This window comes from Haplochromis burtoni, unplaced genomic scaffold (assembly GCF_018398535.1).
Source record: "Haplochromis burtoni strain Fernald_Lab_line unplaced genomic scaffold, NCSU_Asbu1 Contig_727, whole genome shotgun sequence".
NCBI classification, from domain to species: domain Eukaryota; kingdom Metazoa; phylum Chordata; class Actinopteri; order Cichliformes; family Cichlidae; genus Haplochromis; species Haplochromis burtoni.
In genome coordinates, this window is record NW_024583088.1 from 181936 (window position 1) to 193993 (window position 12058).

Sequence of the window (12058 nt, forward strand, 5' to 3'; positions counted from 1 at the left end):
AGAGAGAGAGAGAGCGAGAAAACATGTTGCCTAATACAGAATCAGCTGGTGAGGCACAGGGACCATGACAGTTTTGCAGCATTCTGGATAAAATAACAAAGGAATAAGGATATAACATATTACTTCATCAACTGAGCCAACAGTTTTTTCAGAATCAGAAAGACTTTATTTATCCCCAAGGGGCAATTAAGATACAACAGAGCAGCATGACATTGAAGATAAGGACAGGGCATAAACAGGCAATAAGAGTGAGATAATAAATACAAAGAATATACCGTATATACACAGTTTTAAAATTAAAGTGTATATTTTAAAAATACTATTAACATTTTTTTTGTTTGTTTTGCTTTTGATTAGATAGAAATGAAACAAGGCTACAAGAATTCCACATCCAAGGTCAGACTGTAAAAAGCATCAGAGAAATCCCAAACAACAAATCAAAAAAACTATTAAGATGAACAAAAAGGGGGAAGTAGTAAACAAATTAGTGCATCTTTTCTTGATGATTAATTTTGTGCCAGATAGAAATGGTTTCATTTGAGAGACCGCTAACCGGAATGTCGGTGAAAGGAAAGTAAAACTGCTGTAAACGAAGTAGCAGAGAGAGATGATGATTTGTCTGGAAATAACCTTTCTGTGCCTTCTCTTCATAATTGATGCAGGTAACTCGGGTCAAAGATTATTACTGCTTCATCTTCCCCATGCTAATTATATTTCAGCAGGAGAATGTGAAACGTTTCTAGTCTCAGTCTGATGTTTCCGTTAGTGTGAAACAAAGGAATCTGCTTTTGTTATTAAAGATTTGTGCTCAGATGAGATTCAAGTACCAGTTAAGAATTCATTCAAACATACCTGAAAGCTAGGAGCATGAGAAAAAAAACAGCTGCTAGCACAGACAACAAGGTCAATGATGTTTTATTCTTCATCCATTTTGAATTAATCGGTAGTCAAGGATACTCTTAAAAATGTGTTATAGCCTTGTCTAACTAAGATGAGGCTATAACAAAGCAGGCACTGACAAACATGCTCGTTCAGTGGGGTGTTTATTGTTTCCAGACTAAAACGCAGCCCCCAGGTTTAATCTGTTTCAGTGGCCATAAAATGCCAGAGAAAAAGTAGAAGCAGTTATAGGTTTAAAATGAAAACGTAATGCAGGGTTAGACTCTCAGCATTGATCTCTCTTTAAACGAGGCCACCGATGTCCTGCTGTATGTTTATGCTAGTGCAGCTAGCTGGTTTCCCCCAAATATTCATTCCATGCTTTGTATTCCATTAGATGGCATAAATACTCATTAAATGCACTGAGCTGCAACCAGAGTCTCCTTACTCTTTCAGATTAATTCTTTTCCCCTGCACTGCATAAGCATGTTTGCCCTTGACTCAGTCAGTTTGCACAGCCCATGAATGAGAATGGCTGCCCATTGGTATGCATGAGAGCAAAGGTGAGAACTGAGCCAGCAGCCAGCAACACACAGGCCATTATATTCAAACACCGTGGGGCTAAACTGTCAAACGCTATTGTCACTCTGATACTCCATCTCACACACTCACTCGCCCTCTCTCTCACTCTCTTTCTAACACACACACACACACACACACACACACACACACACACACACACACACACACACACACACACACACACACACACACAATCCAATCTCTGTGTGTCTCCTTCAAGTTGATTCTTTTACTGGGCCAGTCACCTTTTAATACAGATAAGCACACAGGTTCACACCTGCACACACATCAGCACCACGCGCAGCCCGTCCTCATTTTCGCCTCCCGGACACACAACATGTCCTTTGGTGGTGCCCTGGTTTCATTCTTGATCAGGACCGCTTGGCACATTTTGTCACACTGGCCACCATCAAATTAATCTTTTCCAAAAGAACCAAGTGCTTCCAAACAGACAAACTGCTCTCACCTGGTCGCTATTGTTGCTGCAGTCCTGCAGATCAGACTGTTTCTCTTGGTGTCCAGCACTGTTTCAACTGGAGCTTTGGGGCACCACGGATCTCTGCAAAGTATTTAAAAAATGTTACACTAAGTTTATCTGTGGGTGAAGTCGCGGACGTGGTTAAACTATGGCACAGCGGCGGGGCCCCTGTGGTGGATGAGATTTCCTGAAGCCTCTGAATGTTGTAGGGCTGTCCTGGCTGACATGTCTCTGCAATCTTGCATTGCGGTGCCTATGGACTGGCAGACTGGGATGGTGGTTCCCCTGTTCAAGAAGGGTGTGCTCCAACTACAGAGCGATCACAGTCTTCATCCTATCTGAGAAAGTTTATGCCAGGGTGCTGGAAAAGAGTTTCAGGAAGGACAAAGTGGGTTTTGACCTGGTTGTGGAATGCTGGACCATCACTTTATCCTCTCAAGGATATTCGAATGTGTGTGGGAGTTTCCCCAAACAGTCTACATGTGTTTTGTGGACTTGGAAAAAGCAATCAAACGCTCAAGCTTCAGAAATATAGGGTGTCTGGCTAGTTGTTACAGGCCATTCAGTCCCTGTAAAATCGTAGTGAGAGTTTGGTTTGTATTGCTGTGTTGAGTTCGTCAGGTGGTAACCTCCAGCTTGCAGGTTTGCAAGAATGAGAATGGGAATTAGCACCTCTGAGTCCGAAACCATGGTTCTCAGCCAGAAACAGGTGGAAAGGCCATTCCGGGTCAGGGATAATGTGCTGGTCCAATTGTTAGTAATTTCAAGTCCCTCTGAGTTTTGTTCTCAATTGAGGGGAGAGTAGATGTCCCTACCCTCACCTATGGTCATGAGCTCTGGGTGGAGACCAAAAGAATGAGGTTGTGATTGCAAGTGGCAGAAATAAGTTTCCTTCAAAGAGTCTCTGGAATCTCTCTTAGAAATGGGCTGAGGGACTTGGAGTAGAGCCGCTGCTGGTCCGATCTGACTAGGATGCCTCCTGGATGTCTCATAGGTGAGGTATCCTGGGAATATCCTAGCAGAAGGAGGAGGCCCCAGAGCAGACCCAGGATTCGTTGGAGAGATTATATTTCTCGGCTTGTTCGGGAACGTTTCGGTCTCCCCCCTCGATGAGCTAGAGCAGGTGCCGAGGGTGAGGGAAGTCTGGGCCTCTTTGCTCAGACTGCTGGCGCCGTAAGCCGAACCCAGATAAGCAGCAGAAAACGGACGGATGGAATATTAATGGAAGTTTAACTAGATAAATACAGAACATATGGAATCTGAAGAGAAGGGCAGATTTTTTCTCTGTGGAGAGATTTAAAAAAAGGAAACACCTTTGAAAAGTTCAATCTTGATACCGTTAGCTACCATATGACAATCTTATCAAATTTTATAATATATCTACATATCTTAAACACTAACCTAAACAGAATAAGGGTTTAAATCATAGTGAGAGCTATGAACTGCATATTTGTTCCTAGCTGATTTGCAGCAGCCAAACTCACAACACAGACACAGTTGAGAGAGACGTCCAAAATACTTAAACATTTGTTTCTATCATGTTCTGTGCAATGTAGGGTTCATTGATAAATGTCTGCCAATTTCTCCCAGAAAAAAGAGCTCTTCAGTGTGCAGCTGGCTGAAGATGTGTATATATTTGATTTACAGTGTACAGTTTATTTCATATATTGTAAACATTGGTATCTCAAACTTGTTTCATCAAACTGATTGAGTTCTGGAAAACCTTGAGGTTATGTCCAAGGCAATGCTGGCAACAGTTTCCCCATTCATCATGCTTGTGGCACTGCCTTTCATTTGATACACTTTATACCACACAGGGTCCATGCAGGGGCGATGGAGTTATTGTTTGCCTTGTATTTTAATTTATTCTTCTTTGCATTGATTTTTTTCTTAAAGGAGTTTTCAATGCAGAGGTACAGTCAGGCTTCACCTTCATGAATATACACAGGTTTCTGTTCACTTTGCTTCTGTTTTCTGACCAGTGGCTTCAAAGTCAAATGAAAGTGCATCTTTGTGATATTTATCATTCAAACCAAGAATCCCATGCTTTCCCAGATATTGAATTTCAAAGCACAAAACCACCTGCAGCCAAAGAAACCCTGATATGATGAAATAAGAATCAAGAGGTAAAGTTGATCAGATATACACATAACAGTGTTGGTTGAAACCACACACATGTGCGCGCGCACACACACGCACGTTGACGGTAATAACAAGATTATGAATGTCAATAGTAAATATTGTGTAGTATGAGTTGAGTATGAAGTCACTGAATGTCTGACAGATCAGACAAAAATGAACTTTAAATTAATGTGAAAAATCCTGACACAGGTATGTGTCCACTGCCAGATGGATGGATGGAGGTTTCGCTGTTAGCAGGGTGGCAGGCTGCCACAGAATCACAGATGGCGGTGGAGGTCATCCCTCTGTACCGTCTGCTTTTCATGCTCATGAACACAGGTAGCTGTGTCACACACGCACAGACACACACATTAGCTAATTGCTAAAAGAATACAAACACTACAATATGTACAATATGTTCTGTAAATGCAGAACACACATATTTTATGACTTCACACATATTTATTGTCATGTGTCCCTTGTGTGGTTATAAAGAGTGAAAAGAGACAGCCTGCAGTCTGTTTGGGTAAAACAGCACAAACACCTCCACAGGATTTAGGATGAACAGCTGTAAGTGAAACCTGTACAAGAGCTCTGAGGGAATAATAGCAGGTTATTGAAACAGGATTACATTTCTACGGAGAATAAAAACAAGGGAATAAATATAGGCCTCACATTGTGTCTGGCCTTTGTTTGGGTTCTGCTGATTCTGATGATGTGCATGAAAGTTCAGTCTGCAGAAGATGAATCTCACCTCAAATGTAAGGTTCAGAGTAATTTGCTGGTTCATAGTGTTGGCATTAAGTCAGACATGAATCTGGTAAGAGTTGGACTCTGCCAGGGATGCAGAGTTTCTAGGTATAACCATGTGATGGAGGGATCACATTTCTGCTCTTGTAAATGATCTTCTAGCCTCAGCGTGCAGTGACCTCCAGCGTGGACTGGGGCAGTCTGCAGCACAGAGTCAGGAGCTGGGAATGAGAATTAGCATCTCCAAGCCAGAAGAATAGTTCAGGCATGAGTTACTGCCACTGAAAGTGGAGCTGGAGATTGACAAACACTCTGCAGTTATACAGATCCTGTAAAGGTCTACTATAGGAAAGAAATAGCTAAACGTGAACGCAAAACTGTAGATTTACCATCCATCTACCTTCCTACTCTCAGCTATGGCCATGAGATCTGTGAAGTGACCAAAAGAATCACATCACAGTCACAAGCGAGAAAAATTAGATTTGTCTGTGATTCGGTGGTTGCACTCTCCCAGAGATAAGGTGAGGAGTTCAGTCACTCAAAAGAGGCTCAGTGTGGAGCCTCCTTGACATTGAAAGCAGTCGTGGTTTGGGAATGTCCTGCCAAAAGAAGGGCCCAGAGCAGACCTGGCCTGGGAATGTGTTCCCAAGGATGAGCTGGAGAGGGAGTCTTTACTGAGACAAAGCCAGACCAGGCAGTGTAGGAAGCTGTTAAGAACAACAACTGTGGAGTTCCCATAAGCTGTTTGTTAAATTTACAATACGTTTATTATTGTAAACCAAATTGAACTGACTTAAAAAGCCTTTAGATCAATAGATTTTAAAAGGAATCATCTGTATTTTTCTTGTTTTATTCCTAATGGGAAGCAATGACGAGTCCTAGTCAGAGCTTCTTGGAGTCGCTTTTAACCAACAACCAATGACCTCCAACATGGGCGTCTCAGGCTATGTTACATCACCACAGAGCTCCCTGTATCCAAACTGCCTGCAGAGTAAACAGACTGCTTTTCAAGCACTGTCTGAAGTGAGCATTTTCACATTTTATCACAATTAAAGTCACTCACAACCCACAGTGACAGCTCCATGCTGTGTAAAGACCTATTTTCAAGCTTGTTGCCAGTGAATCAGCAGGTCTGCATGTTGCATGTGAACACTTCAATGACACTGACAACAATTAAGCTATTAGAGAGATAAAACAGTGTTTAGACCAACTCCTTAGTCCTGTTTCTGCAAACATTAGTGAGAAAAGTGTCTGTAGGATATGAATGAATGAATGAATGAATGAATGGGTAGATTTGTGGATAAATGGTTGAAAAATGTTTTGTATTATCATTTTTAAAAAAAATATTAACATAATTTACTCATTACTTTTGTTTCATGACTATTTTTTTCTTAACAATAAGTAATTTCCTTCTGTATTTCTTTCAGATTTGCACCAATTTTGCTCGGTGATCCAAAGTAATCAGCTTTTTTCCCCATCACAGTCACAAACAGAATGTGCTGTCTTTGGCTGACATGGATTTCAGAAATTGAAAAAGAAATTATTTCATTATTTGATTCACTTCTTTTTCCATCTCACACACTTAATGTGATCTGCATTTTATTCAGCAGCGGTCAGATGTTGGTCTGAGGGGCTGATGCTGTAGGAAAACAGGGTGGAGAGTAGATTTTGAGATGTTGAGTGACCGGTGACCTGAAAGAAGCACACCTGAACTCGGAGTGCGTGAAATACTATCTCTGAATGGCACCTCAGTGATTTGTGTCAGCTGTGTGTGTAAAGGTGGTTTTGGGTCATTCCACAGGAAAAAAAAATGAAAACAAATCTGAAAAAAAGTTCCAGGTTGACTCCCTCATGCTCAGCTGTTTTTTTTCTCTGAGTAACAAAGTACAGCAGGGGTAGCCCAGTATTTGTCAGAAATGAAATTTTCATCATTTCATTAAAAGAAGTTATCAAGTGTGAAAAAAACACCTTTAAGATCTTCTTTTTATATAAATCACAAGCTGAAGCCACGAGGTCATTTTTGTTCAGCACTGACTGATGCACTGACTCATATAAACGAATGAAAGGGGCTGGAAAGCCAAAGTGGAACAACTATGAATATTAAAGCCAGCCCTGAATTCCATCCATAGGCGTGAATTAGCCTTCACGGGCATCTCTAACCCTACCTGCCATATATTTGTATCTGAGTAGTCCATTTATGTGGAGAAGAAATGGAAGAGAGATGTTTAGTCACTGGAAGCTTGACTAAGGTCAATGTCAGGTTTACTTATATAGCACATTACCAACAGTGCTTAACAATGTAAAATGCCACTAAAATAACTAAAATGCACAACAGTGATTCAGTAAAATATTGCAAAACAAACAAATAAAGTCAATAAAAACAACTAGAACAACAACAACTAAGGCTGTTAAAACCAAAATGTTTAGTTCAATCTGTGTTAAAAGCCAGACCATAAAAACATGTCTTTTAGTAACGATTTAAAATGTTCGAGCAGTGTAGAGAGGCCAACATTCTGCTTCAGTTTAGTGCCAGGCAGCAGACGAGCACCTGCATTTTGGACCAGATGGAGACGATAAAGAGAGGCCTGGTCCAAACTAAAGTACCGAGAATTGGAGTAGTCCAGTCTGCAAGTAATGAACACATGAATAACACATTCAAAGACATCACCAGGAAGGTATGGCTTTACCTTGGCTCGCTCTCTTAAATGAATAGATCCCAGTGGCAACATATACAGTGCAAACAAGGCACGACCCAAAATAGAGCCTTGACCATAATTAAGAGAGGCCCAAATGACAAATTCTCTGTTCTTCTAAATACAACTTCTGCAGAAAGAAAATATAAAAAATAACAAATTTATTTGAACATTGCTGCACATTTTATTTAAAAAAAAGTCCAAAGCTCATGCAAATGAAAAGTTTAACCAAACTCAGACACATATTTCTAAAACAAGTATTTCTTCTCAGTCCATCTTATGTGCGATTGATGTTTGGTGGTTTCTATCAACGATCATAAAAATGGGGCACTTCTAATGGCTAAATATAAAATTTCTAGTGTTTTTAACTAACACTGAAAAGTTTTTCTATTCAGATGTAAAAACATGAAATGTAAAAACGTGAGTTACTTCAGATAAAATGTTATATGAAAATTGTGTTGAGGGTTTATGGCTGAACAGAGGAAAAAGATTTGGATAATTTAAATGGAGCATTACTGTGGAGATGTGGAAGAGTCACAGTAACAGACAGTTGTTTTTTATCCGTCATTTCTTGACACAGCGGGGGGGTTGGACACATGCCGAGTGCGACTGGGAGGAGACGTAAAAGGTTCTGTGTGCTCTGGGCTCAACAAAAAGTGAAATTTTACACATGAGTAAGATGATTAATGCAACCTTTCATCAACAAATGCTTTTAAAGAGCAAAGCATCTTCTTAGCCTTTCTCCCTGAACCCTGAAAATTGCTGGGACTCCACATTTCCTCTAAAGTGGAAGATCTCAGACTTCCTGCAGTGTCTCTCTGGCTCTAAAGAACCACTTACTGATATTTCTAAAACTGATCTGTTATGTTGTGGCAGGGATTCGTCCACCAGGGGGCAACAGTTGTTGGAGAGTTTTCAGTCTGTGGGGCGCATGCCCCGGCCCTCTTAATACTGTGAGTTAAACATGGTCTCGGTGGTTCCTTAGTCATAGGATATTACATATGGCGACGAGGGTAAAAGCCAGGTGTTGCTGTGAAGTTACGCCGTGATAAGTGACTTATGAAGTGAGGTTCGGCAAGTGGTACAGCGCTACCATCTGTTGGAAGCGGAGCGTAACCCTTGGTGTGGAATAATGGTTACCACAGTGGGCTCGGTGGCACCGTTCGACAGCGAGCTGCAATCCTGGGAGGAATATTGTGAGATTTTGCATTACTTCTTTGTGGCGATGATATTAAGGAGGGGGAGAAGAAGCGAGTGGTACTGTTGAGCTGTGTGGGCGCACAGACCTATGCCCTGATTAGGAACCTACTCAGTCCGGTCAAGCCAGGGGATTGTTCTTATGCTGAGTTGGTGGGATTGTTGAACAATCATTTTCACCCTAAGCCGAGTGAAATTGTACAGCGGTGGAAGTTTAACACACGGAATAGAAGGCCGGAGGAAAGTATGGGCGATTATGTAGTGGAGCTGAGGAAGCTCGCACAGGACTGTAACTTTGGAGATTCCCTGACGGTGATGCTGCGGGATAGTTTAGTATGTGGAATAAGCGACGACAGGATACAGCGCAGATTGTTAGCAGAGGATTCACTAACATTTGTAAAGGCGCGGAAGTTTGCTCAAGCAATGGAGGCTGCTAACAGAGACATTGTGGACTTGAAGAGCATGACGGAACAGTCGCGATTCACTAAAGAATTAGGAGCAGTGAACAAGATGGAGGACAGCAGCTCGACGTCACAACAGGTTGTCAGGAAGTGCTACAGATGTGGAGGACTAAATCATGTGGCCAAGGACTGCAGGTTTGTTTCAGAAATATGCCACAACTGTGGAAAGGTGGGAAACATAAAAAGGGTCTGCCGAATGAAAATGGAACAAAAAGGAGGGCGTGGCAGACAAGGAAAACGAGCCCATTTCTTACAAGAGGAGAATGTGGAGAGTGAGGAAGAAGGAGCTGAAATGCACCACATAAAGGCAAGTCGTGTGACTATGTATAATGTGCATGAGGAGATTGGCATTCCAAGGGAGGAACCCATCAGACAGAAGCTAAAAGTAAATGGACAGAATGTGACATTTGAAGTAGACACAGGCTGTGGCTACACTATCATGTCGAAGGAGTCATTTAAAAAACCTTTTGAAGGCAGTAATGCACCCAAAGTAAGCAAGTGTGGAATCAAACTGAGAACATATGGAGGCCACAAGGTACCCGTGTGGGGAGCAGTCCAATGCAGGTGGAATTCAGAAACAGTAAAAGAAAACTGGATGTGCTGGTGGTTGAAGGGGCTGGAACTAGTTTGATGGGTTGGGGATGGATTAAGGCCCTCCAATTAGACTGGCAACCTGTACATAAGATAGAAGGCAGAGATGATGCCTTACAGCGGATACTGGCCAGACATGAAACAGTGTTTAAGGACGATTTGGGAACGCTGAAGGGGTTTGCAGCAAAGATGCATGTAGCCGGTGATGCCAAACTATGCTTCTATAAGCCCCGATCAGTTCCGTTTGCTATGAAAAAGAAAGTGGAGCAGGAACAATACCCCATTCCAAGAATGGAGGACATGATAGCGGGGCTGGTGGGAGGAGAAAAATACACCAAGTTAGATATGAGTCACGTATATCAACAGGTTGTACTTGATGCTGCAGCGCTTGGAGGAGGTGGGCCTGCGCTTAAAAAGGAGCGAATGTCAATTCATGGAGAAGGAAGTGACATTTTTAGGACATTGGGTGGATAAGACCGGTTAACATCCAGTGCCAGCAAAAGTGAAAGCAGTGCAGGAGGCGCCGCCCCCAAAGTCAGTGACAGAGCTCAAAGCTTATTTGGGGTTGTTGAACTTCTATAATAAGTTCTTGCCAAACTTGTCCACACTGTTGGCCCCACTGCACAAGCTTCTGAGAAAGGGGAACCATGGTGTGGGGGACCAGCACAGGAGAAGGTTTTCTGCAAATCAAAGGAACTGTTGCAGTCAAGCAGTCTATTGGTACACTTTTATGAGCAAAAAGATTTAATTCTTTCTTGCTTCCCCATATGGAGTGGGAGCAGTACTAGCTCACCGCATGCCAGATGGTCAGGAAAAACCCATTGGGTTTGCATCATGTACCCTGAATGCAGCAGAAAAGAACTACTCACAGCTTGATAAAGAAGGATTGGCTGTAATATTTGGTGTACAGTATTTTCATAGGTACCTGTACGGCAGGAAGTTCATGATTATCACGGATCATAAGCCATTGATAAGTTTGTTCCATGAGTTGAAGGCCGTCCCTCAGATGGCGTCACAGAGGATCATGCGATGGGCGGTGTTATTAAGAGCCTATGAGTATGTCATTAAATACAGAGAAGGCAAAAATAACAGTAATGCTGATGGTCTGAGTCGTCTCCCTCTTCCAGAGAACCTCCCTAAAGAGGTGGCAGCTGAGGACCAGGTGTTGATGGTAGATCAGGACCAGGAGGGCGTGATGACATCTGAGCAGCTGCAAAGATGGACAACCAAAGATCCCATACTCTCCAGAGTGCGTGAGTATGCTTTGAGAGGATGGCCCACTATGCAGCATCCTGATTTTCAGCCCTACAGACAGAGACAACAGGAGCTGAGTGTGCAGGATGGATGTGTGCTGTGGGGGGCAAAGGTGGTGATCGAGGTCAATGCCCCCTTTTGGAACAGCTACATCAGTCACACCCAGGAATGAGCCGCATGAAGGGCCTGGCCAGAAGCTACATGTGGTGGCCGCATATGGAGAATGACATTGAAGACAAGGTGAGGTCCTGCAGTACATGTCAAGAACATAGACACAGGCCACAAGAGGCACCGCTACACCCCTGGGAGTGGCCAGAAAAGTCCTGGAGAAGGATACATATCGATTATGCTGGCCTGTTTTTGGGTAAAATGTTCTTAGTAATAGTCGACGCCCACTCCAAATGGTTAGATGTGTATCCAGTTCCATCCGCTACAGCAGCTGCAACCATAGATTGCCTGAGAAACTGTTTCAGCACACACGGCCTTCCTGAGATGGTGGTCTCAGACAATGCCCAGTGTTTTGTAAGTGCATAAACTAAAGAGTTCATGGCAAAGAATGGAATCACTCACGTCACCTCCGCTCCATATCACCCAGCATCCAATGGGTTAGCAGAAAGAGCAGTGCAAACGTTCAAAGAACTCATGAAAAAGAGTACTGGAGACACACAACCAAGTTAAACAGGGCTCTGTTTAGTTATTGAATCACACCACAGTCCACAACAGGGAAGTCTCCCGCTGAGTTGATGATGGACTGGAAGTTGAGGTGTACTCTTGATCTCATACACCCTGACTTGAAACAGAAAGTGACAGCAAAACAAGATAGCCAAAGACTGTATCATGAGAGACATGCCAAGGAGCGCATGTTTGTTATTGGAGACACAGTCTATACCAGAAACTATGGCAGAGGACCCAAATGGTTACCAGGACTTATACAGGAGATGACAGGGCCTGTTTCCTATTTGGTGATGCTGGGCAATGGGACAGTGGTGAGGCGTTACATAGATCAGCTGTTTGCCCGCCTGGAGCCGTGCCTGGCAGCAGGAATGCCTGAA

General features: G+C 42.7%; 1 protein-coding gene across 1 annotated transcript in view; it reads left to right on the forward strand.

Moving 5' to 3' along the window:
* LOC102311062 overlaps positions 1 to 3116 on the forward strand; it is a 73111-nt gene extending 69995 nt beyond the window's left edge. The window contains exon 9 of the mRNA XM_042215459.1: positions 2934 to 3116. Coding sequence (XP_042071393.1) covers positions 2934 to 3116 — 183 coding nt within the window. The remainder of the gene's footprint in view (positions 1 to 2933) is intronic.
* Positions 3117 to 12058: the final 8942 nt, after the last annotated feature.